This window comes from Mustela erminea, chromosome 1 (genome assembly GCF_009829155.1).
Source record: "Mustela erminea isolate mMusErm1 chromosome 1, mMusErm1.Pri, whole genome shotgun sequence".
NCBI classification, from domain to species: domain Eukaryota; kingdom Metazoa; phylum Chordata; class Mammalia; order Carnivora; family Mustelidae; genus Mustela; species Mustela erminea.
In genome coordinates, this window is record NC_045614.1 from 756,652 (window position 1) to 781,319 (window position 24,668).

The 24,668-nt window shown below is 65.1% G+C and overlaps 1 protein-coding gene and 1 long non-coding RNA gene across 3 annotated transcripts; one reads left to right on the forward strand and one right to left on the reverse strand.

Moving 5' to 3' along the window:
* Positions 1-1,574: 1,574 nt before the first annotated feature.
* On the reverse strand, positions 1,575-5,634 carry LOC116569071. The gene is made up of 2 exons (XR_004276846.1): positions 5,354-5,634; positions 1,575-3,110 (listed from the first exon to the last, which is right to left on the reverse strand). It is a non-coding gene; the product is annotated as an uncharacterized LOC116569071 (long non-coding RNA).
* A 107-nt stretch (positions 5,635-5,741) lies between these two features.
* Positions 5,742-23,590, forward strand: PWWP3A (PWWP domain containing 3A, DNA repair factor). 2 transcript variants are annotated; one of them, XM_032305065.1, is made up of 15 exons: positions 5,742-5,818; positions 6,362-6,467; positions 6,785-6,870; positions 8,970-9,040; positions 10,346-11,149; positions 12,230-12,331; positions 14,269-14,339; positions 15,737-15,813; positions 16,441-16,501; positions 18,250-18,325; positions 18,742-18,792; positions 19,247-19,683; positions 20,602-20,666; positions 21,208-21,296; positions 23,272-23,590. In XM_032305065.1, the coding sequence occupies exons 2-15, from the start codon at positions 6,411-6,413 to the stop codon at positions 23,442-23,444; spliced, it is 2,220 nt and encodes a 739-aa protein (XP_032160956.1). In that variant the 5' UTR covers positions 5,742-5,818; positions 6,362-6,410; the 3' UTR covers positions 23,445-23,590. The 2 variants fall into 2 exon arrangements, with proteins under 2 accessions (XP_032160956.1, XP_032160966.1); XM_032305075.1 differs by lacking the exon at positions 20,602-20,666 and having other exon boundaries at positions 23,272-23,440.
* Positions 23,591-24,668: the final 1,078 nt, after the last annotated feature.

Genomic DNA, 24,668 nt, shown 5'->3' on the forward strand with positions numbered 1-24,668 from the left:
GGCCGCACTCAGCAGGGTCCCCCCACATTCAGGCCCACCGGGAGCCTCAGAACCTAGCGAAGTGGGGTCTTGGCCAACAGTTCAGAAGAGACTGTAATGGAGGACGGTGTGCCCTAAGTCCAGTGACTGGTGTCCTTACAAGATGAGGACACAGGGACACAGCGCAGGGGAGGGATGTGTCCACAAGCCAAGGACTGCCAGAGCCCGCAGAGGTCGGACAGCCGCTCCCTCAGAGCCCCTGGAGGAAGCAGACTTCTCCAGAAGCACAGGATCGTGATTCCGTATCGCTTTAGGGCCAGGGACACGGTTTTGTTCCGCCGGTCACCCACCATGGTTGCTGAGGCTCCTCTGTCCTCCTCCTTGTTCTTGGGCCTGGCGGGGATGGGGGCGGACGGCATCCAAGGCAGAAAGGGGAGGGGCGGATGCTGCCGGCCGTAGAGCTCGGCCCTCGTGTCTTCCGCAGCACCCGTGCCACAGCCACGCCTGCAGTGACGGGGCAGGAAGTGCCAGTTGCCCTGTGCCATCAGGAGGACGAACAGACAGTGACCCCACCGCGGCTCACCATGCCATAGGCGCAGCCCAGCTGTGGGCTCCCAGGGAGGGGTCCCTGAAGCAGCTGAACCTTGACCTGGGCCACCGGAGGGCAAGGTGGCCGGGGAGACCAGAGAAACAAGAATCAAGGAAGGCGGGAGAGGAAGCTCCGGAACCCCCACGGATGGGGGAGCGGCCCACGAGCTTCCTACTGGAAGGCAGTAAGTGACCACAAACCCAGAAGCTTAAGACAACGCTCGTCTGAAAGCTTCTGCAGGTCAGGAGCCCGGGGGACACGGAGCTGGGGGTTCTGCTCAGGGCCCCTGCTGTGGCATCCAGGCGCTGGTGGGGGCTGTGCGGCCTGACGCAGGGGCCCCTTCCAAGCTCACAAGGTTGTTGGCACAATTCCCCTCAGGGCAGCTGCATGCTTCTCTGTGGCCACAGAAGAATCCCTGTGACCTTAGGAGGACCTCCAGTCCCTCTTCTAAGGGGCTCCCCTGATTAGGTCAGGCCCACCAAAATAATTTCCTTTTACATTAACTAAAAATCAACTGATTTTTAATTTTTTAAAAAATAAGTTAGCGGGGACGCCTGGGTGGCTCAGTCAGTTAAGCGGCTGCCTTCGGCTCAGGTCATGATCCCAGGGTCCTGGGATCGAGTCCCACATCAGGTTCCTTGCTTGGCGGGGAGCCTGCTTCTCCCTCTGCTTCTGCCTGCCTCTCTGTCTGCCTGTGCTCACTCTCTCTGACAAACAAATAAAATCTTAAAAAAAAAAAAATTAGCGGCCTCTCCTAAGCAACAGGCAGTTCTTCTTCTTCTTCTTCTTTCTTTTTTTAAGAGTTTTTAAAATTTATTTGATACTGAAAGAGACAGCAAGAAAGGAAACACAATCAGCGGGAGTTGGAGAGGGAGAAGTAGGCTCCTTGCCAAACAGGGAGCCTGACATGGGGCCCGATCCCATGACTCTGAGACCATGACCTGAGCCGGAGGCAGATGCTTAACGATAGCCCCTAGGTGCCCCTAAAATTAAACTGATTAAGGACCTTAATTCCATCCAGAAAATCCTGTCACCTTTGCCATGTGTCACGTAATCAGAGTGTCACGTAATCAGAGACGTGACACTCATCCCGTTGCAAACTCTACTCACGCTCAAGACGGGGGCTTCCACAAGGTCGTGAGGCACTGGGGACTGTCCTAGTGTTCTGCGGGCCACACCGTCAGACACAGAGCAGGCCAGTGCCTGGGCCAGGACTAGCCCGTAGGAGGCAGGAAGGAGAAGAGCCGGTGGCGTGGCTGCCAGCACCTGAAGCCTCGGCAGGACAGATGGAGGGTGTGTGGGTGCCTTTCTCTTTGGGGCTCCTTCTCAGCCCCCCGGAGTCACGGCAGCAGCCTCCTGTGTTACGTGCTATGGGGATCTGAGTACCACAGACTCTGCTCTGGTCTACACGGGGTTTCTGGCACTGTCCACTGGGCAGCACCACACGGAGGCATCTGGCCACCTGACCCCTCACTCAGTCACTTAGTCTGGTCTCTCCTGGACTCTGCCCCAAGGCTCCAGGCCCCACAGACGCCGGAGGGAAGGCCAGGCTTCCCCCCTAGGCTGGTGGGGGACAGACACAGCACCCTTCTCTCTCACTGGGACTACAGGTAAGAGGCAGCAGGCTTACAGGGGAGATACCCGATACGGTCTCCCCCAATACACACTGGCTGGACTAGCAGAGGCGACATGCCCAAGGAGCACCTCTTTGGTCCAGGGCCCCAGCTGTGGGGCGCCGGGTAACCTACAACACATGTACAGGAAGGGGCTGGTGAGTCCTCTCGGCCGCCGCTGGGGGGGTCCGGACAGGCTCTGATGAGGGGTGTGCTAGCTGTCCTCGGAGCAGCAGAAGCTCCCTGGCGACCGGGCAAGCGGCTGGGGTGAGAGAGTTTCCGGTCCGCAGCCGGCGGCGGCTGTGCAGGTGCGCCTGCACCTGGGAATGCAGGGCAGACATGGTAGGCCAGCGCCTAGACCACCCCTCCACCCCTCCCTCGTCTCCTGCGTGGGCCAGATGGGTCCCAGAGATGCCCGCACTCTCACCCGGGACACTGTGCCTGCACGGGACTGACGTCAGGGACCTTAAAATAGGGAGATGATCGGGCCCACGCGCGGCACAGAACAGCACTCGCACAAAAAGGAAGAACGCCCCATACACGTGAGAATTTGAAGGTCTCTCTGGGGCACCCCGCCGAGTGGCGAGAGCCGGTCTCCAGAGGCTGTGTGCTGTAAGGCCGCACCGGGGAAGGGGGTGATGGAGAACAGCTCGGGGGCGCCCCGGGTCGAGCAGGGTGGGTCTACCAGGGGCGGCTGGAGGGAGCGCTCTGTGCTGTGGGGATGCCCCACCTCTTGGCTAGGGGGGGCGAGTACACAATCCACGCGTGCCACACGACGGCTCAGAGCTCTGCCCGCCACGGCATCAGGTCAGGGTCCCGGCTGGGATACTGTGTCACAGATGCACAAAGCAGAACCACGGCAGGAACGTGAGGACACGTGCAAGGCCCCTGTCTAGACTCCTGCAAACTTCTGTGAGCCTGTAGTCATCCTAAGATGATAAATTAGAAACAAAAATTCAAAAATTGCTCCTAGGGGGTGCCTGGGTGGCTCAGTTGGCTAAGCGACTGCCTTTGGCTCAGGTCATGATCCTGGAGTCCTGGGATCGAGCCGCACCTCAGGGTCCCTGCTCACCAGGGAGTCTGCCCCCGCCGCCCTGTCTCCTTTCCTGCTTCCTCTCTCAAACAGATAAATCTTCAAACAAACGAACACACACACTCCTCGGGCCACCTAAGCCTGGAGGGACTCCCTCTGCTCTCCCTGACCCTTGCTCCCGGCCTCAGCAGGCATCGCTTACCTCCTCTGACAAGCAGGGCCTTCCACCACCCCATGGCCTTTGCACGGCCCCTAAGCTCCGAAAACGCTTCCCCCGTCCCCAGGTCATTCAGACATCAGGTTTCCAGGCCAAATGTCATTTCCACGATCCCTCCAGCCCGCGAGCCCCGGCCGCGAGCAACCCTGCTACTGTCTCGGTTTCTTCAACTCCTGCGGTACCGGCTGTGGCCGGACCTGCACATACTCAACGGCCGATGACCACTGGAGCCAGGTTTCCCCGATGAACCTCAGCCCGCGGCTCCCGCCTTCAGCTCAGGCCGTGATCCCCACGCGGGCTCCCTGTTCGGCGCAGGCCGCTACTCCCGCTCCGTCTGCCCCTCCCCCGGCTCACGCTCTGTGTTTCTGGAGGAAATACAAAATCTCAGAAAAGCAGAGTCTCCGCTCTGCCTTGGACCAACGCGCCAACGTCTCCCTGGGTTTCCTTGTCCGTGAAGCGGCCTGTGCTCTTGGGAACCTTCAGCGCCAGGTCAGAAGCCGGGCAGCGAGCCCAGGAGCCGCACAGGCCGGGCAGCAGCCCCGCGCCGCGCAGTCCGGGCGCACCCGAGGCCGCTGGGAGCGCGCAGAAGCACCCGGCGCGCACGCCCGCCGGGCTGAGAACGAAGCAGCCGGGTTCCGCCAACAGGCTCCGCGCCGCTGCGCCGGAGCAGAAGCCGAAGAATGGGGTCGCGAGGGCCGGGCCTCCCGCGGCTGCGGCTCCCGGTAAGGCGCGCGGACGCCGCTGTCCCTACCGCACCACCTGCCGTCTCCAGCAGCCCAGCTCCCCGAGCGCCCCCTTCCCCCGCTAGGCGCGCCCAGGCCGGGCCACCAGGCAGTCCCCGAAGCGGGGGCGGAGCATCCCACGACGCGGGGCCGCGGGAGAGGCTCCCCCACCAGAGCGCGAGGGACCGGGAGAACCGCCACGAGAACGGCCTTCCCCGTTGCCCCGGGAGCCGGGGGGCGGGCGCCCACCTCCGTCCGGCCGGCGCACCCGCCAGGGGCTCGGCCGGACTTCAGCCAAGCCGATGTGCGCGGCTGCCACTCGGGGACGGGCACGGGCACGGGGAGCCTGCGGGGCTGGGTCCGATCGCCTGAAGACCCGGGGCGCACAGGTCGAGCTGCCGTCCGCGAGCGGAGGGCCAGGCGGGGCGGGTTCCACCGCCGTTAGCCCGCGGACACCTGCGAGCGGCTGCGCCGGGCGTGGACCTCCCTCCCGACCCGCGGCCACTGCAAGCAACGTCCGCACCCCGAGGGCGAGCCGGCCCGAACCGCAGCTGAGCCCGCATTCGGCAGACCCGCCTCCGGACTCAGACTCCGCCACCGTCTGGCCCATCCCACTCCCCGATGAGGGCCCCAGGGGAGCACGGCGGGCACCGTGCCCGGGCACCAGAGCCGCGGGCGCCGTCTACACCCGCAGGCGCAGACAGCCGCCGCGCCCGCTCCCCGTGCCGGGCGGGTCCCGGCGGCCGCCGCGCCTTCCCGCCTCCCCTTCCCCCGGCGCTGGCCCCGCCCCTCCCCGGCGCTGGCCCCGCCCCGCCCCTCCCCCGGCGCTGGCCCCGGCGCTGGCCCCGCCCCTCCCCGCCGCCCCTCCCTCCCCCCGCCCCCTCCCAGGCCTCGGCTCCCCATTCCCAGCCTGCCCCGGGCGTCAACGCCCCCGCCCCACGCGTCCCCCCTGCGCCCCCGCGCCCTCCTACGCCCCCAGTTCCCCATCTCCCCGCCCGTCGCCCCCCGCGCCCCAGTTCCTTCATGTCCCCGACCGTCGCCCCCCAGGTCCCCATGTCCCCTCCCGTCGCCCCCTGCGCCCGCGGCAGGGCGTGAGGGTCCGGGCCGTGCTGAGGGCCACGCCTGGCCGACGCCGGGGTGGGGGGTGCGGGGGTCAAGCTGAAAAGAGGCGACGTGACCCCGAGCCCGGCCCACTGGTACCTGCTTCCCGGGCTGCGCTGGGCGGCTCCGTCAGGGGCACCGCGGCAGCACGTGGCGCCTCAGGAACGTGAAGGTTCTGGGAGGCTCTGGAAGGTTCTCTCGGGTCGTGTGGCGGGGGCGGGGAGGGAACAGGGCGCCTTCCGCACGCCGCGGGGCCCGGAGGCGGGTTCACAAAGGGCGCGGGGCCGGCCGGGGCGGAGGCCGCCCGCCGTCGCCGCCCGCTCGGCGCCCCTCGGCTTCGCACCCGCCCGCCCTCTCGGCGCCCGTCCGTCAACCGCGCGCGCGCCCGCGCGCCCGCCCAGCGCCCGTCAGTCAATCGCGCGCACGCCCGCCCGGGCGGAAGGGGCGGGTCCCGGGGCGGATACGGGCGTCCCATTGGCTGGCGGCGGGGGTAGGGCTTGGCGGCGCCGCGAGGCTGTCCCCGCCCTCAGCCCGCGGGGGGCGGCGGCGGCGGCGGCTGAGGCGGTGAGCGCGGGCCCGGGAGGCGGCTGGGAAGGCGCGGGTGCCGACGCCGTTGGGCCGCCGCGGCCTCGTCGTCCTCCGCGCCGGGCTCGGGGACGCCGCGCTGCGGAGCCGGGCGCCCGGTGAGGCCTGCGGGCTGCGTCCCGTGGGTCGGCCGGCGGGGGCCGCGGCGGCCGCGGCGGGCCTGGGGGGAGGGGCGAGCCCCGAGCGGAGGGCCCCCGGGGGCGCGAGCCGGCCTCCGCCGCGTGCGCCCCTCCCCGACCCCGGCCCGGCCTCCGCCGCGTGCGCCCCTCCCCGACCCCGGCCCGGCCCGGCCCCCGCCGCGTGCGCCCCTCCCCGACCCCGGCGCGGCGGTGCCCGTGGGCGGCCGGCCCGGGAGGACGCCGCGCAGCTGTCCCGTCCCTCAGGGGGCCCCGCGGCGGCCGGCGACGTCCGCGGGCTGCTCGGCCGCGTCCTCGCGGCGGGGCGCGCGCGCGGGGCCGGGCTGTTGCGCGGCGGTTTGCGCGTCCGGGCGGCCCCGACGCCGCTGTGCCGCTTGTGTTGCAGGGCGCCCGGTCCGTGCCCGTCGTCCCCGCGGGCCCCATGAGTCCGAGTCATGACGGACGCCCAGTATGTCTTGTGCCGATGGGAGCAGCGGCTGTGGCCGGCCCAGGTGACCCCCCCTCGGGCGGCGGGGCCGGGGCTCGCGGCGGGGCCGGGGGGTCGGCGTCCGCCCGGAGAGACGCGGGGGCGGCGGGGCCCGAGCGGTCGGCCGCGGCCTCCCCGCCCGCCTGACGGCGCACTTGGGAGAAGCGGGGGCCGCCCCGGGAGAGCCCCCGCGCCCGGCCCGCGTCCGCCGCCGTCCCCGCGGGCCTCGCTGCCCCTGCGGAGTCCCGGCGGGGGTCCCCCGGAGGTCGGAGGTGGCGGTCGTCGGTGTCGGGCGTCCTGGCTTCTCCGTAACGGCCGCGCGTCCTGTGTCCCGCTCCCCAGGTGCTGGCCAGAACCGAGACGGCCACCGGAAGTAAGAGGAAAAAGGAGTTTTCCCTGAGCGTTCAGATACTCTCCCTGGATGAAAAGTTGAGTGTCGTCGGTTGTGTTTCTTTTAAGGTTTGAGACTGAGTGCAGGTGTGGGGGGCGGGCCGGGCCGAGGTCGGGGAGAAGCAGGCTTCCGGCTGAGCGCCAGGGCCCGGATCACGACCTCAGCAGCCCCCAGGGCCCGGGATCACGACCTCAGCAGCCCCCAGGGCCGGGGATCACGACCTCAGCAGCCCCCAGGGCCCGGGATCACGACCTCAGCAGCCCCCAGGGCCGGGAATCACGACCTCAGCAACCCCCAGGGCCCGGGATCACGACCTCAGCAGCCCCCAGGGCCCGGGATCACGACCTCAGCAGCCCCCAGGGCCCGGGATCACGACCTCAGCAGCCCCCAGGGCCCGGGATCACGACCTCAGCAGCCCCCAGGGCCCGGGATCACGACCTCAGCAGCCCCCAGGGCCGGGGATCACGACCTCAGCAGCCCCCAGGGCCCGGGATCACGACCTCAGCAGCCCCCAGGGCCCGGGATCACGACCTCAGCAGCCCCCAGGGCCCGGGATCACGACCTCAGCAGCCCCCAGGGCCCGGGATCACGACCTCAGCAGCCCCCAGGGCCCGGGATCACGACCTCAGCAGCCCCCAGGGCCCGGGATCACGACCTCAGCAGCCCCCAGGGCCGGGGATCACGACCTCAGCAGCCCCCAGGGCCCGGGATCACGACCTCAGCAGCCCCCAGGGCCCGGGATCACGACCTCAGCAGCCCCCAGGGCCGGGAATCACGACCTCAGCAACCCCCAGGGCCCGGGATCACGACCTCAGCAGCCCCCAGGGCCCGGGATCACGACCTCAGCAGCCCCCAGGGCCCGGGATCACGACCTCAGCAGCCCCCAGGGCCGGGGATCACGACCTCAGCAGCCCCCAGGGCCCGGGATCACGACCTCAGCAGCCCCCAGGGCCCGGGATCACGACCTCAGCAGCCCCCAGGGCCCGGGATCACGACCTCAGCAGCCCCCAGGGCCCGGGATCACGACCTCAGCAGCCCCCAGGGCCGGGGATCACCACCTCACCTGAGCCGAGGGCGGATGCCCAGCCCACCAAGCCGTCCAGGCGCCCCAAATGTTGTGGGGTTTTTGAGCATTTTCTTCCCAGCGGGCTTTCTCCTGCTGCAGGCCCGCCAAAAGTGAAGTCCGTCCCTCGGAGCTTATAAGTTTATCATTTGTTGTAACAGATTCGTAGCAACGGTGGGTAACGGTCTCGGAGGAAAACACTGGGGGTGGGGGTTTTTGTTTGTTCTTTGTTGAAGATCCCTGTGAGGTGCGGTGTGGGACCCGTGCAGAAATTGAACCACACCCGGGGGTGGGGGGATCCCTTGCTGGGGTTCACCTGCGGATGGTTCCTTCCCGCAGATGTGTGTCTTTTTCTCAGAAACGGGGGAGATGGCCGGCCCTCTTGACATGTTTGATGTTTTGGCCTGTCCGTCTAACCGGGGCGGCCATTAGGCGTCCAGGGCCGCCTCCCGGCGCTGGGGAAGCACATAGGTCTTTTGGTCTTGATCACCTGGAGATGGAAGAGGTGACATGACCCGGGATGATTAAAATGCGCAGATCGTGGGATGGCTGTGTCTGAGGGTAAGATCCCCAGCTCAGAGAGAACAAAACCAAAACCACCTCCTCGGGGCGGCGGCCTCAGTGTGCCGAGTCCCCAGCTCACACCTTCCCTGCCGCGGAAGGTAACCGAATACTCAAGTTTAAAAGGAAAGTGCGTCTTTTTAAGCCAGAACACACACGCTGGGTTGTAAACAGCTTTTAGGGACATTACCATCTACTCTGAAAACCTAACAAAGGAGGTACTCGTGCAGTTGAAAGTAGAATTTGGCTCAGAAAAGTCGCAGTTTGAATTCGTTTTCACTCTTAAGCCCAGTCAACCTTTTCTGTCTTAAAAGAAAAAAAATTCACCAGGGTCGTTGCTGCCTCTGCCTTCAGGCACGTGAACTCCCGGTTGGCTGTGAGTTTTGGTTTAAGCGGATGGTTGAGAATGTAGCAAAGGAATCCAGTTCTTTTGTCGTCGAGAGAAAACCCTGCTTGAAAATGTCCTCGCGGCCTTGGCCGGTGGCGGATAACTGGCGTTCCTGTCCCTGCAGGATTGAGGTGAGGAGCACAGACGTGGAAACGCTGAAGACGGCGCACATCGAGCGGATAGCCTCGTCCCTGGGTAAGAGCGCGGCTCTGCCTCACAAAGAGACCGGGGCGGGGGAAGGGAAGACCCTGGTCCCAGGTTACCCTGAGCTGAAGGACAGGAAGAAAAGGGTCTCTGTTGTTAACCCTTCTAGAATTTGCCCCAGCCGGTCCTGTTCTTGAGTCCCGGCACAGCCAGCCACAAGCGCTGGGGTCCCTGGCCTCCAGGGTGCGTTTGCCTCCCTGAGGGGATGGGGAGCCGCTTCCTGCCCTGCCACCCCACAGAACGGGTTTTGGAGCAGGGCTCACGTGTTTAAATTCTACAGCTGAGCCCTGGGGAAGGACCGTGTGACCAGCATCGATGTTGGTGCCCGCGGCCTGCCGGGGTCTCCTCGCCCGCGCCCACCCCCTTGCTTTTCCGTGGTGCTGGGCGCACCTGCGGGGGCTCCGCCAACCTATGCAGACGGGGTTTCTGCCGCCTCAGCCCGGGGTGCACACCCCCGTCCTGAGCGCTGGGAGGGTCCTGGAAAGACGGACCGGGAGCCCTTCCGGGGGTGTGTGTAAGACAGGGTCCGTTTTCCTCTGCGTTCGGAAAGACCCTTTTGTTCAAAGCGGCATCCGCCCGGCGCACCGCAGGCAGCCTCAGCCTCCGCCTCCAAGAGACTCCTCTGGGTTCGCTCGGGTTGTGCGAGGGCTGGGGGCCTGGGAGGGTCTGATCGAGAAGCCCGGGGAGGCTGTGGAGGGCGTGTGCCCGCTGGGCTGTGCCGTTGTGCCCAGCATCTCGTCCCCATAAACTGTGCTGCACGTGTGGGGCGGGGGGCGTCGATGCATCCGTAGCGGCCCTCGCCGCTCCAGGCCCTGGTGCTCCTCTCTGGCCTGGAAGCGCCCTCCCGCAGGAGTACGCACAGTCCACCAGCCCCCAGTGGGCCCCGTCCATCGGCCGGCCCCCACCCGCTCTGCCCGAGAACACGCTGCCAGGTCAGGTCGTCACGGAGCCGGCAAGGGTTTGAGCCCGACTGAAGTTGGAACCGCGAGGCTGGGAGGACCTGGGAGATGTCGGGTCCGTTGGCTGCCGTGTCTTCCTGTTACCTGGGGCAGTTTATCCTGGAACGCAGTCCGGTTGGGGTCGGTCGGTTTGTTTTTGGAAAGCAGGACCGGCGGCCCGAACAGAGAACAATAGCCGTGGTTCTGTGGCCTCGTCCGGCCCCGGGAGGACGGGGAGCCGAGGAGAGTCGGTCTTCCCTTCAGGTGTGACAGCCCGCGTCAGCCCTAGGCGGCCACGGTCTGGTGGCCGTGCCAGGGCCCGCCCGTCCCCAGGCTCTGTGTGCTTCTCGCCCTGCAGCCTCCCAGGATGCGGTTCGTGCCGAGCCCCTGGAGGAGCTGGCCTACAGACGCTCGCTTCGAGTGGCTCTGGACGTTCTCAACCAGAGAGCCGCGTTGCCTCGAGAGAGCTCTTCGAGGGAAGGAAGAACCGCTCTGTCCTCCGGAGGGAAGTCTGCGGATCCGGCCTCTTCTCTCCGTGACCCCGGCTCTTCGGGTCTCCAGGAAGCCGTGCCGAGCAGTTCTGGACTTCAGAGGCGGGAACGCGCACACCCAAGGCTGGTGGCTGCACCCACTTGTAGGCAGGACTCCAGGCACCAAGTGGCCCACAAGGAGGAGCTCGGGAAAAGCGAGAGCCTGCGAGCCGTGGCGGCCTCCTCGGCCAGAGCCGCGTCTCGGCCCGGCCGCGGATCGAGAGCGCGCTGCAGAAGGCGGACAGCCCCGGGGCCAAGGGGGAGGAAGTTAGCGCCAGAGCCTGGCCTGGGTGAGAGGGCACAGGCGCTCCCGGAGGGAGACAGTGGGAAGGAGAGCAGCCCGCCGCGCCCCCGCTCACCTCCCGGCGTCAGGGAGGAGGGTCTTTGGGCCAAAGCGCGAGACCCGGGATTGCCTTTGCACAGCCCTGATGGGCTCCCGACCCTGGAGCGCCCCGCCAAGCGGCTGTGCCCAGATGGCAGCCAGAGGCTGCCCGCCCCGCAGCTGGAGCCGGGGGCGGTGCCCAGGCAGGGGCCCAGGGGCTGCACAGGTCTGCGCAGCGCTGGCGAACTCGGCCTGCCGGCCCCCCGTGCTGCGGACGAGCCGAGCGATCTTCACACCCTGGTGGAGGAAGGTAAGCGGCCCGGAGGTGCTTCTGCTGGCGGAGGGCGGGTCCGGCTTCCCCGGGGCATCAGGCTGATGCGGGTCAGGCACGCGCGGGGTATGACAGACACACAGCGAGAGAGAGAGCACAGGCAGGGGGAGTGGGAGAGGGAGAAGCAGGCTTCCCGCTGAGCAGGGAGCCCGATGCGGGGCTGGATCCCAGGACCCTGGGATCATGAGCTGAGCTGAAGGCAGAGCCTTAACAACTGAGCCACCCGGGCGCCCCCACTCGTGTGATTTTTCTCCTGATCTTAACGAGGTCGTGTCAGAATAGAGGCGCAGGTTGCCCAGTTGCTTTCTGTCTCCCTCCCACGGGATAGTAATTAGGACTAGTCTCAAATCCTTGGGTTTTTTTGGTTCTGAATGGGCTGGGGCGGGGGGCACTGGATGCTCTCCCGGGGGCTGGGCTCTGGCAGCCTCGAGGTCTGCTCCCTCTGATCGGGCAGGAACCTCAGAAGTGACGGACCCGCTTGTGAGCGGAGTTAGACGCAGAGCAGTCCGAGTCTCCCGACTTGGCGACGCCTGCAGAGGCGTGCTCGTGTGCGGCGGCCGGCCGCGTGCAGGGGCTCCCTTCGTGTGAACGTGGCGGTGTCCCTCTGTCTTCACGCTGCTGAGAACGGTCCGTTTCTCTCGGCTTCCGTGCTTCCAGGCCCACTGGCTACACGCGCTCGGGTTTCTGCCTTGAATTTAAATGTGTTTACACTCACCCCGGCACGTGCGGAGGCACAGGGAGATGATGAGCCACAGCCTGTCCCCGCGTCCCACCCCCCCCCCCCAGTTGCCCCGGCCCTGCCCTCGCTCTGCCTAGACTGACACCTGTGCGCCTGTCCCTTACGGGGACGCGGCGGCCTCCCCCGGTCCTCTTCGACCCGATGTGTTTCTCCTGTAAGCGCACCTGGGTCGGGGGCGGCCCCCTCGCATCTGGCGGTGTGGGAGTCTGCGACGTGCGATCTTTTCTGTTTGCGTGGATGGTCGCGTGTCAGGAAATGTGTTTCTTGGGCTGGGTCCCTGAGCCGGTGACGGTGAAGGTTGAATCTGGCACCGTTGGCAGACCGTCAGTCCTCTGGAGAGTCCGTGGAGCTGAATCCCATTCGCTCCGTCCTGGAGGAAGATGAGGACGACGAGGAGCCGCCCCGGATCCTCCTTTACCACGGTAAGTGCGGAGCAGCAGTGCGTCCGCTCGCGCGGCTCCCCTGGGCGGAGGCGGCCGGCCTTCCTGCCGCGCGGTTCTGCTGCTGCACCCACAGCCTCAGAGGTGCCGGCTTCTCCGGTCTCCGTCGTAAGGGGAAGCGCTGAGAGGGAAGAGGGTCTCCCCGGGAGGAGACCGACCAGCCCTCCGTGCCGGCACGCTGCTCCCTGGACGTGTCGTCGTGTCTCCTGGGAGGGGAGGACGGCCGAGCGGAGCGCTGGGTCCAGTGCGGGTGTGGCCTGGCGCTGCCTCCAGACCTTTGGGGGTGTCAGGTGCGTGTCTGTCCAGAGACGCAGGGTCTCCGGCCTGAGGCAGTGGGGCCCCAGCACCCCCTCCCACACGCGCGCTGTCCGCACCAGAGCCCACATGCCGGTGCGCTGCCCCGGCCCTCTTTGTGGAAGGACCGGAGATGCAGACCCAAGATCCCGAACCAGCGACCGACCACAGCTTGGTGTCTTTCGTGGCGTGGATGATTTGGAATGAGTTTCGTTTTCAGACTCGCCCACTGTTTGTCTCGACACACTCTGGAGTGTTTTAGCCTGTCGTTACGGGATGATTACGGACCCGTGAGATGTTCCAAGATAACACGTGGGAGCTGGGGGACCTCTCCTCCGAGGGGAGACCGAAGGGCAGGGTGCGCCCTTGTGCCTCGGCTCCCGTGGCCCACACTGCGTCCGCCTCTGGTTCTGCGCTGGCGCGCGTGCGTTTCCTTACCGTCCCTGAGAGTCACTCGACACGCGGTGCGCTGGCCTATGGTCTTCTGACTACTCTTGGCGGCCAACGCTTGTTCCTCCCCGAGCACCCCACCCCACTGTCAGGGGGAGCTAGACGCTTCCACGCCTGCCGGGCTCTGCGGGCTCAGCTGCCCGGAGCGGGACGGACACGGCGCCTTCTTCCACGGCGAGAGGCCAGGTCACCACAGCCCCGAGAAACCCCCTGCTTTCTGCTTCCACTTGATTTCGTCTTGTCCCCATGTCCCTGGCAGCCTGACGTCTGGGTGTTCCCATGACCTGTTTGTGTTCATGGGGCCCTGACGGTTCTCTTAAAAACCAAACATTTCTCACCAGACAGATGACAGCCCTTTGCACGTTAGCCGTGCGCTCGCCCGTCTGCAGACCTTGCCTGCGGCCCCGCCGGCGGCCAGGGCACTGCGGGAACGGGTTCAGCTTGTCTCCGCTTGGACAAGCAGCCTCTCGGGTCTGCTTTCGTTACCTCGTTGTTCAGCATTCAGCTTATTCGTTCTGGAGTTCTGCGTTTGGTTGGAAGTCTTGTTCTGGTCGGTTGTAATTGGCTGGTCACTGGGTGATGGTTTTGGTAATCCGCTTTTTTTTTCTTTTTGAAATAAGAGATAATTTTTGAAATAATTTTATCTCTGACGAGCTTCCTAGGAAATTGCCTCCCCCCCCAAGACTTTATTTATTTGACAGAACGCACGGGCAGGGGAGGGTCCAGAGGGAGAGGAAGAAGCAGGCTCCCCACCAAGCAGGGACACTCCCCCACCCCCCACCCCGGTGCAGGCTCCATCCCAGGACCCTGGGATCAGACCTGAGCCAAAGGCAGCTGCTTCACTGACTGGGCCCCCAGGTGCCCTGGAATTTGCTGCTTCTGTTGGGGTTTATGTGCTTCACTCCTTTTAAAAAAATGGACCTGGAATTATTTGCGATGGTAGAGTAGTGGCCAAGGCGGTACCGAGTTGACCCTGGCGTGTCCCCGCTCAGCAGCGCGCGTGTCCCCCACACTCAGGCGCCAGCGTTGTCGTGAGACCGCCTTGCAACCGTGGGGACCTCTGACCAGGCTTAGAGCGTCCGGTCTAAGCAGGCTCCTCCTGTGTTTTTTATTTGTTGCATTTAGTGAGTGCTGCGGATGTGACTTACTGTTTATGTTTTTGTCCTTAATTCCAGAGCCACGCTCGTTTGAAGTGGGAATGCTAGTCTGGCTTAAGCACCAGAAATACCCCTTCTGGCCAGCAGTGGTAAGCTCCGGCGGCCTCGGGCACCCACTCAAGACCCCCCGTGCGCCCGCTCTCTCGCCCCCTTCATGTCAGCTGGACCCCGGGGGAGTTCTTTCCTGGGAGAAACCGACAGCCTCGTGATTCTAAGCAGGGCTTCTGCAGATGGGAACCTGAGTAAGGGGAGTTTGATCGTTTTGGCACAGTTGAGCGTGACAGTCCTAGAGCCGATCTAGACCGAGCAGCTCAGGAAACTGCCTAAAAAGTGTCTGCAACTTGCTGGTGTCTAACCGTGTGCCTGAGGCTTCGTCCTGCGGGAGCTTCTCCGCGGGAGCTTGGAAGTTTCTCCGACTCCAGGGTGGGGATCGGTTGTGTGGCTGCGGTGGTGGGCCTCAGCGCGTTGAGCTTTTCCAGCTCTGCTTTCTCCGTGCACGCGGCCAGTGCGGGCTGTCCGGACACCTAGCCAAGGCAGCGTGCCAGCTTCCCACCCTTCATGTGGTGTCCGACCCCCCCGTAGACGGCGTTCCGACGGCTCCTGCTCTCGGGCTTTAATTTGTAGTGAGAGACGGTGACGTTGAACTTGGAGAGCTGTTTGCAGGAGCGGGAGACACTGCCGTTGCCGTGGGGCTGACTTCCGGTGGGCAGCATCGCCGCCTCGGATGGGGCCGACTGGCTGTAGTGACGCAGGGCTGGCGTCCACACCTCGTTCGCTGGGCAGAAGGGCAGCTTCAGCCGACGTGCAGATGCAGTGGGGGTCTGTGCAGCGTCTGCACCATGGTGGGGGTCATTGATCGGGGTCCCCCAGCCTCCCTTCAGCTTGCTTCATGGCAGATGCTCCTGTCCCCCTGCGGCTGGCACCCTTTTCCTAGACCTCTCCTCCTCAGTTTCACCCGTTCCCTGGGGACCTGCTGGGGAACAGATCTCCAAAGTCACAGGTTCCTGGGGCCCGCTCTCTCCAGCTAAGCTGGGAACACGGGGGCGCTAGGTTGAGTCCGGCACGGCTGCCTCTGTGTCCTCGGTTGGTCCTACCTGCCTGAGCTCACTTTGCTCATCCCACAAACCGGAGTGAGCCCGTTCTGCTGAGTCAGGAGACAGTCGTGTGGTCGAGGGCGAGACGGCAGGCGGCACAGGGTTGGGTCTTTCTGTTACCAGCGGGAACACAACCGAGTGCTGCGTGGTTCTGCTGTGTGCGAGCACGGAGTGTGCCTGTGGCAGGAGGGGCGCTGTCTGAGCCTCCGAGCCTGGGGGCTTGGCCTTGGTGTCGTCCGTGTCGTTGCCCCCCCCCCACCCCGGCCATCAGCATTCCTTGTCCCGTGCCGGCCGTGTGCCAGCCTGTGCAGTGGAGAAAGGTCAGGAAGGTGGCTCAAAGCCTTGGCCTCCTCTGGGTTCCTGATGCTTTGTTTTCTTGGGTTTCCCAACAGGTCAAGAGCGTCCGGCGAAGAGAGAAGAAAGCCAGTGTGCTCTTTATTGAGGGGCACATGGACCCCAAAGGGAGAGGGTAATCCAGCTGTCTGTGCTCTTGGGAAACGCTTGGCGGGTGAAGTTCTGCCAGCTTGGGGGTGCCGGGATGGTGGGGAGGGGGCCTGGGCCCAGGGCCGGGATGGTCTCACGTGCCCCCTGCGATCCAGCTCTCCTGGAAGAGGAATCCAGAGGCTGTGTTGAAGGGGACCGCTCAGACCGTCCAGTTTCCCAATCTTTATTTGCCTCGTTCGATGCTCGGCGGCCCCCACCCCCTCCCCGCAAACTGTGTTCCAACCCGGTTGTGCCGGGTGCTGTGAGCAGCCCTGCCGCTGCCGGTTCTGTTGTTAGCGTAGCTGTCCGCTCGCTTGCCGCCAGGCCGTAATCCTTGGATGGAAATGCCCGTCTGCTCAGAGGGCACTTTGCAAACACGATTTGGACCCTCTGGGCCCCGGGTGCCGCCTCCATCTCCCACGGGCGGCCAGGGTGTGCGTGTCCCATGTGGCGTGTGGCGGCCCCAGCCCGGTCCCGTGGGGCCTGTCTCTGGGGCTTCCTCGGGCTGCTGGTTGCTGGCAGAGGCCCCCACGGGTCGCCCGGGTTCCGTCGGAGGAAACTGATCCTGGCCGCGAGACGGAGTCCTCGTTAACTTTTGTCTCCCTCCTCCCAGCATCACGGTGTCTCTCAGGAGATTGAAGCACTTCGACTGCAAAGAGAAACAGGCTCTTCTGGTACGTGCGCCGTGGGTCGTGCCTTAGAGAGGTGCGCCGCCACGGGACTGGTCTGCTGGCCGGGCTCCGGGCGTTCCTGGTGGGGACCACCACGGCCCTGGGAGGTCGCCGGCCAAGCCCCCACTGACTAGGCGCAGAGGACGGGGTGCTTGGGTGCAAGGCTGGTGTCTTGATGTGGGTGATCGTTCAGAGGGTGTCCCTGCGTGGTGCCGTGGACACAGCGGGCCTGCACGGGGGGTGGAGTGCTTGGTGGACACCCCACAGGGAGCTTCCTGGGCTTGCCGGTCGCCGAGGCCCCTAAGGTGCTCTCGTCAGCTCTTGATCTTACGCCGAGCCCGTAAGCCATGAGGCGCTTGTCCGTTCCACACGCTGTCTGTGCAGCCTTGAGGTGGGACGCCGGCTTTCCGGACCCAGCCGAGGGGAGGGGTCCGGTAGCCTCCCGCCCCCCGCCATGCGGTTCTTGTCCCAGCCCCGTGAGTGGGTTCCTGGCTTCGTGTCACTGTCTTCTGTGCACGTGGACTGCCCGGGAGCTGGAGGGCGGAGGCCCTGCGGGAAGCCTTCTGCCCAGCAGCCATCTCCCTGAGCGCAGCAGGCCGGGCTGTGGCGTGGGCAGGGGCTGGGAAGGTTGGCACCCACACCGGGCCCAGCCTTGTCTTCCACTGATGTGCGTGCCCCGTGACGTGGTCCTGCTTCCGACCGTCCATGGTAAGAGCGTTCAGTGCAGCTTGTGAGCCGCAGCCTGCGCTGGGCGCCCAGTGTGCCCAGGGCCGGTTATGGCCTCCGGCGCTTCCGTGCGCCCTGAAGCATAAGCCCACAAGCGTGGGGAGCTGGTCACCCAGCCTTCCAGGCTGGGGCGTCCCCAACCCCACGGCCACTCTTGGGGATCTGGATAGCTTTCCCAAAGTGGGGGGGGGGCTGTCAGAGGGGGCAGCAGGAATTTGGCTTTAAGGTCTGTACGTCCCACAGTCAGATCTGTGAGCTCTGACAAAGATGACGTGTGGCCTCACGTAGTCCAGGTGCTGAGGTGGTGCCCCTCGCCCGTCGTCCTGTTCCCCGAGAAAAGCCAGGCCCCCTGGGGGGCTGTTGCTGTGGCAGGAGCACTGCCTCCTGGAGCCACGGGGTCGTCCCAGGCTGTGTTGACGGACCAGCCCTGGTGTCACAGTCGCGGTTTTGAGCCCTGCTTTCCCGAGCACAGAGCAGCAGCACCTGCTGTCCCCGTCCCACACCTGCCACATGGGGCGGCCACGGGAAGGGCCAGGAGGACGTGGCGGTCACATCGGAAGGGGGTCTCGGCTGGTGGGACGCTGTCCCAGCTCGGGTGCTCGCAGTGGGTGGGGAGGTGGGTGGTTTGCAGGTGCGGGCCTTGAGGTCTAGGTGGGCACCCCCACAGGGCACAGCTCAGCCAACACCGTTCTAAGCCAGGGGCACAGGCACGGCTCTTGGAAGAATCTGCTTTGTAGGACTTGCGAGTCTCGTTTGGGGATGTCAGCCGCACGTGGGGTGCCGGGCTCCTTCCTCTGCTCCAGAGGCCCCGCTCTCCTGTTCCAGAGTTCTCTGGTCCCCAGGACCCAGCGTGTGAGCAGCCCTGGCCCCAGAGCCAGGCCTCCGCGCGTTCCCCGTGTGTCCTCAGCAGCCCCGCACGGGGTCCCCTGCCAGCGCTGTGGTCTGGACGCAGGGGCTGAGGTTGCCAACAGGAGTGGAGAGCCCGTGGCCCCTTGCCGACAGCTGCTGTCTCGCTCTTGGTGCAGAACGAGGCCAAGGAGGACTTCGACCAGGCCATCGGCTGGTGCGTCTCCCTGATCACGGACTACAGGGTCCGGCTCGGTACGTGGCCCTGCGTGCCCTCGGACAAAGAGACGGGGCTGGGGGCGGAGCGCAGGCCTGTTTCCCTTGGCCTCCAGGCCTGGGCCCGTGGCTGTCTTGTCCCCGACGGGGCAGGTGGGCTGGCACCCGGGCACAGACGGAGGTACTGGGTGTGAATGGAGGCGGAGTTCGCTTTGAGTCAGGGCTGGCTTCTGTCTGCCCCAAGTCCAGCTGTCGGGAATGTTCTGACGTGGATTTTCTGGGCACCCCGGGGGCGGGTCGCACCCCGACGGCAGTGTTGGTGTCCCGTCGGCCCTCTCGGGAGGGGGTCCGGATGGGGCTGACGTGAGGCCGGCACGCCAATCCCGCGTCCCCCGGGCGGTTCCCGAGCGCCGCCTCTGACGGTGGGACGCGGCTCTCCTCCTGCCTTCCCGCAGGCTGCGGTTCCTTCGCCGGCTCCTTCCTGGAATACTACGCGGCCGACATAAGTAAGTCCGCTGGCTCCTTTGCGGTGTGAGGCGGCTGCTTTCTGAGTCGGAGGTTCGGAGGGGGAGGCGTCTGGGTGAGGCCGGGCCCTGTCCCGAGCCTGACTGCCGCCTGCCCCCGCAGCCCAGCAGGCGCCCGGCCTCGTCTCCAAAACGTGTGCGCGGCGGCGCTCTGCAGCCGCCGTCCCTGCTGCCCGGGTTGTGGTCGGACGGATAGTCCCGCCGCCCGCCGCCGTCCCCGGTCACACGGGGTGGAGGTGGAGGGGCCTGTGCTTCCTCGGGGGGCTGCACTGGGGTCCGATGTGGGGCCCCTCAGAGGAGGAGCTCTCAGGACCCTGGCGGTTGTACCTGTGGGCGGGGGGCGGCCCTCCCACAGAGCCCCCAGGCGGCGTGGCGAAGGGAAGAGGGAGCCTCCCACACAGGCCGGCGGGCTCACGGCCGTGTCGCTCGTCTGCAGGTTATCCTGTCCGCAAGTCCATCCAGCAGGACGTCTTGGGGACCAGGTTTCCGCAGCTTAGCAAGGGGGACCCCGAGGAGCCTGTGGCGGGGAGCCCCCAGGGGAGGAGGCGGCCCTATAGGAAGGTCCTCCCCGACCGGTCCCGGGCTGCCCGGGACCGGGCCAACCAGAAGCTGGTGGAGTACATCGTGAAAGCCAGGGGTGCCGAGGGCCACCTGCGGGCCATCCTGAAGAACCGGAAGCCGTCCCGATGGCTGAAGACGTTCCTGACGTCGGGTCAGTATGTGACGTGCGTGGAGACGTACCTGGAGGACGAGCAGCAGCTGGACGTGGTGGTGAAGTACCTGCAGGGCCTGTACCAGGAGGCGGGCGGCCGGGCGCCGGCGCGGGCCAGCGGCGACACGATCCGCTTCATCCTGGACGTTCTTCTGCCGGAAGTGAGTGTGCGGCGGGGCTGTGGCGTGGGGCCGGCTGGGGGCTGGCGGCCGGGGCCCCGGGGGCAGGGATCGGCGCTAGGCTGGCGTCTTCCCGAAGTGGGCCCAGGAGGCCGTGGCCACGCCAAGCGCAGTGCCTGCCCAGGCCGCTCTGTGGGCAGGGGGACAGGGCCCGGCTGTGTAGACGCTGTGGCCAGTGCTGGGGGACGAGAGGTGCACGCCGCGTCCCCAGGTGCACGCGGACACGTTTCCGGCGGAGATGCTGCTGCGGAAAGGGAGCCGCGGTTCTCCCGCACGCGCCCGCCGGCGTTCGGCTGGGCAGCAGCACACACGGCCCTCCCCTGGTGGTTTGGGGGCTTTTTTGTTTTCTTTTTTCCCTCTGGTGGTTTTGAAGGTCAGAGGGGGCTCTGCTGGGCACTGTGAGCGTGTGTGGGGAAAGTTACCCGTCACCTTCGTAACTGAAAGCTTTGGAAGACGTTCGGGCAGAGGCCGGCTGGGGCCGGGAGCCCGTGTGCCACCCCCGCCGGAAGAGCGGCCTCACTCCGCCTGTTGCTCTGGCTGCCCCGTCCTCGTCTTGTTTACGTCTGAGTCCTCCGGAGCGTGTCTTGAAGGAAGGGATGGTTCTGCCCCAGGGACACCGGGTCGTGTGTGGGGACGGCTGAGGTTCTCACTGGGTGGGGGGCAAGATGCCGCCGAGCCCCACAGTGCTTGGGACACCCCGCCTGGGAGTGACCTGCCCTGTGTCAGCAGTGCCCAGAGCAGACAGGGTGCCTTGTTCTAGACCAGAACGGCTTGGATTGATTTTTAAGATTTTATTCTTAAGTGACCTATACACTCCACGTGGGGCCAGAGCCCTCGACCCTGGGACCGCGAGTCGCAGGCTCTCCCCCACCCCCTCGAGCCGCCACACGCCCCACACAGGCTCTTCAGAAACGCTGTGCGGAGGGCCTGGGGGCTCAGTCATGGGACGTCTGTCTCCGGCTCAGGTCAGGATCCCAGGGTCCTGGGATCGAGCCCCACATCGGACTCTCTGCTCAGTGGGGACCTTGCTTCCTCTTCTCTCTCTCTGCCTGCTTCTCTGCCTGCTTGTGACCTCTGTCAAATAAATAAATAAAATCTTTTTAAAAAAAAATAAATAAATAAAAAGTCACATTTTTAGCAACCAGAGTTTTTCTATTTTTTCTGAGGACACACATGAGGATTTTCAGCGTCAGACTTGCCGTGTGCAGGGGTGACCGCTGTTCTGTTTTTCCTGCTGTTTGGACAGTAAACTTCGAGACTGTCACAGATGGGCTTGTTGGTTTTGGTCCTGCCTCGTTCTCTGCTTTTAGTGACGTGAGCTCTCGTGTCTTGTCTTAGGAGCGCGTCTTTCATGCCTCACGGAGGTGTCCCTGCACGCAGACACCTCTCGGACCTGCGTCTGTGGAGGCCGCTCGGACGCTGCGCCGGGCCCCACACGCGTCCCTCAAGCGCCCCGGGCAGCACAGGCCCGCTGGCCGCAGCTGAGCGCCCTCTGCTCTCTTGCAGGCCATCATCTGCGCCATCGCGGCGGTGGACGCTGTGGATTACAAGACGGCTGAGGAGAAGTACCTCAGAGGACCGTCCCTCAGCTACCGGTAGGCTGCTCGGGGCGCCGCTGCCAAACCGGCGGCAGTGTGTCCAGAAGGGCTCGCGTTCCCTCGTGCCGGGCGCCGGGGCGCAGGGACCCTGTGGCCGACACGCCGGTCCAGGTGCCCAGGCTGGACAAATCGCCCACGGCTGAACATGCGCAGAAGCCCTCGGCCAGGAGCTGCCAGAGGGACGCAGGGAAGCCAGTGTTCAGGTGCTCCGTCCTCGGGCACATCCGCGAGGTGCTCAGAGCAGGCGGAGCTGGACCCCAGCCCGGCCTGTGCCACGGCCCGCAGGCAGTCCTCCAGGGCCACTCCCTGGGCATGTGCCGGGTCTGCTGTGCCTAATCCCGTTTTGCAGGGGCTCCTGTTAGCATTCCAGGCTTTCTGCGCCTTGTCCAGGGCCTTGGCCGTTTGAGAAAACACAGACCACACGGCCGCAGTCACCCCAGGCCGCTCCTAGCTGGTCGGAAGAATGCCGTGATGAAGATGTTTCTCTTCCGCCAGAGGGGTTAGGCGCCGTGGGATTTTTGGCCCCCAGAGCCCCTAATCCCATCTCCGGGCTTGCTGCCAGGCCTTGCTGAGCGCCGGCCGAGGACTCAGCCGGAGTAACAGGCCAGGGCCTCTGTCCAGGGCCAGCCGGGCCCACCGCCACGGCTGGCAGGCAGCAAAGGCAGCTCCAGGGACGCCACGCTCTTTCCCGGGGAGGGCCCTGCTGCGTGCAGTGGGCCGCAGCGCCCGTTGCGTGGGGAGGCTGCCTGCAGGGCCGACCTGGAGGAACCCATGTGTGCGGGAATGATGACCTGGCGAGTCGGGAACACGAGGACCCCGGGCTGCAGGGAGACCCGGTGGTCTGGCCGTCGACTCCCAGATGCAGAACAGTGTTCTTGGGGGAGCAGGGTGGGAGCCCACACATGCCCCCGGCGCAGTGCCCTCCTCCTCCTCGTCCGAGGGACTGGCTGTAGTGCCTGTGAGGAGGGCTGTCCATCTGCACGCCCTACCACTGCCCCTGACCTGCTGTGGGCCGTGCTGGTGATGGCAGAGGCTCCCTTCTCCAGATTCCGGGGACGTGGCCTCCAACTGCGGGCAGTCGGCCACTCCCGCCCCACAGCCATCCGGCTCCTCCCCCTCAGCTTGTGATGCACGGGCGGTGCCTCCTGGGCCTCGTGTTCTGCCCGAGCCGCACAGTCACGTGGACTTGCCCACTGTCAGAGTCCATGTGCTTTGTGGCTGTCGCTGGTCCTGGCCTGGTGGTGCCCCAAACACCTGTTAGTGTCGTTCTTACCGGGGAGTTGATGAGGACCGTTGGATAGCTCACACTCCTTAAAAAGTTCTTTTTTTTTTTTTACGATTTTATTTTTTTGACAGAGACACAGCGAGAGAGGGAGCACAAGCAGGGGGAGTGGGAAAGGGAGAAGCAGGCTTCCCGCTGAGCAGGGAGCCCGACGCGGGGGTCGATCCCAGGACCCCGGGCTCATGACCTGAGCCGCGGAGCCACCCAGGCGCCTCTAAAAAACGCTTTTTTTTTTTTATTTATTTATTTATTTTTTTTAAGATTTTATTTATTTATTTGACAGAGAGAGATCACAGTAGGCAGAGAGGCAGGCAGAGAGAGGGGAAGGGAAGGAAGCAGGCTCCCCGCTGAGCAGAGAGCCCGATGTGGGACTCGATCCCAGGACCCCGAGATCATGACCTGAGCCAAAGGCAGCGGCTTAACCCACTGAGCCACCCAGGCGCCCTAAAAAACGCTTTTAAATTGTTACACGCACGTCATGTAAAACGTCCCGTCATAACCATTTCCAAGGCACAGCGCAGCGGCCTGAAGCACCCCTGCCATCATGCAGACACCCCCACCCTCTGTCTCCGGAACTTTGCATAGCCCCAGACTGGAGACTCTGTCCCCCTAAAGCACGGACTCCTCGGTTTCATGTTCGGAGACAAGATAAATTATTAAAATGAGGTTCTCTCCTTTTATTTTCTGAAGGGAAAAAGAAATATTTGATAACCAGCTTCTGGAAGAAAGGAATCAGCGGTGCTGACGCCGGAGGGGCCGCGGGTCCCGTGGCCGGGGCGCGAGCGGCGTCTGCAGGCCCGGGGCCCGGGCTGTGCTCGCTGCTCATCCGTGGGTGTGCTTTTCCTGGCTTTCTTGGAAGGTAGAGTTTTGTGAAAGGTGTTTGGAACAAAAATGTTTTATTTTACTGGATGCCAGTACTTCTGACTGTACTGTTTAACGTGAGGTGCACAGCTGTTTTTTTATGTTAAAAAGCACTGTATCCAATATTAAAGAGGAGTTTTAAGAAAGAGCCTGATAATGAATGATTCCTTCAGAACACGCGCGCCTTTCTGAGTTTCCTTCCTCTCGAGGCAGGCCCCGGTTCCCTGTGCCGGAGAATGCGGGTGGCGGGACTCGGCGGCCGCTTCCCCCTGTCCCGTGTGGGCCCTGAGCACAGTGCGAGCCCCCCCAGCCCTGCCCCGTCCATGTGGATTTTCCATGTGGCTGCTTCTGGTCCAGCTCTCCTAGCCAGGCCCTGGCATCCATGTCCCGAGGCCTAGGACCTCCCGAGTGCAGCAGTCGTGGTCCCTGTGTGTGTGGCCGGGGTCACGGTGCGGGGACGGGAGGGTCTGTGCCGATGGCTCCTGCGGAAGCAAGGCTTTTGTCTGGAGGCCAGGCTCATGTTCCTGCCCAGGCCCCGAAAAGGGGGCAGCTGGTGGGTCACCCCGGTGCCCGAGGATCCCCAGCCCAGGCCCTGGCCTGCAGAGACCTGCGTGGCCTGTCCTCACACAGTCACGGAAGCTCTGTGGCCTGTCGCTCAAATGAACTCTATTCGAAGCTGCTGGGAGACAGCACAGTCAGCAGAGGGTGCGGGGTTTCCTGGGGAGACCCCTGGCTGGCGGCAGCACCCCAGCCGGTGATGGGCTGCTGTGTCTGAACGTGGCAGACTCCCCTCCTCTCCACCCCCCAGGGCCCCCCTCCCACAGCAGCCACTTAGAGCAGGGGCTTGCCCTCCGAGCCTGGGTTGGGGGGGCAGGTGTGCTGGCCCGAGAAGGTGCCCTCTCTCTGAGCAGGCAAGACGCGCAGAGAACCCCAGGCCAGCTGGGCAGAGGGAGAGGCTGCAGCTCAGGAACCCTCCCAGGTGTGGCAGGGAAGTCTGGCCTGGGAGGGCGGGGTTGGGGGGCACATGTCCTGCAGGGTCCCTGGGCCACCCTGCCCCAATCTGGGAGTGGGGAGAACCACAGAGGCTGGATGGTTCCTACCTACCACGGAGCCCGAAGCCAGGCGGCTTGGTCACTCCCTCTCCACTGGAGCAGCCCACCATTGTCTCCAAAGCGGGCCTCGCCCCTTTCTGGGAGAGCCTGGCGGCTCGTAGACCCGGGGCTCCG

What these genes read in the sequence shown, in the direction of transcription:
- PWWP3A (XM_032305065.1), top strand. Translation starts at nt 6,411, where the DNA reads ATGACGGACGCCCAGTATGTCTTGTGCCGATGGGAGCAGCGGCTGTGG. An exon ending in ATGGACCCCAAAGGGAGAGG is followed by an intron (nt 15,814 to 16,440) that starts GTAATCCAGCTG and finishes CCCTCCTCCCAG; the next exon opens with CATCACGGTGTCTCTCAGGA. An exon ending in AAGAGAAACAGGCTCTTCTG is followed by an intron (nt 16,502 to 18,249) that starts GTACGTGCGCCG and finishes CTCTTGGTGCAG; the next exon opens with AACGAGGCCAAGGAGGACTT.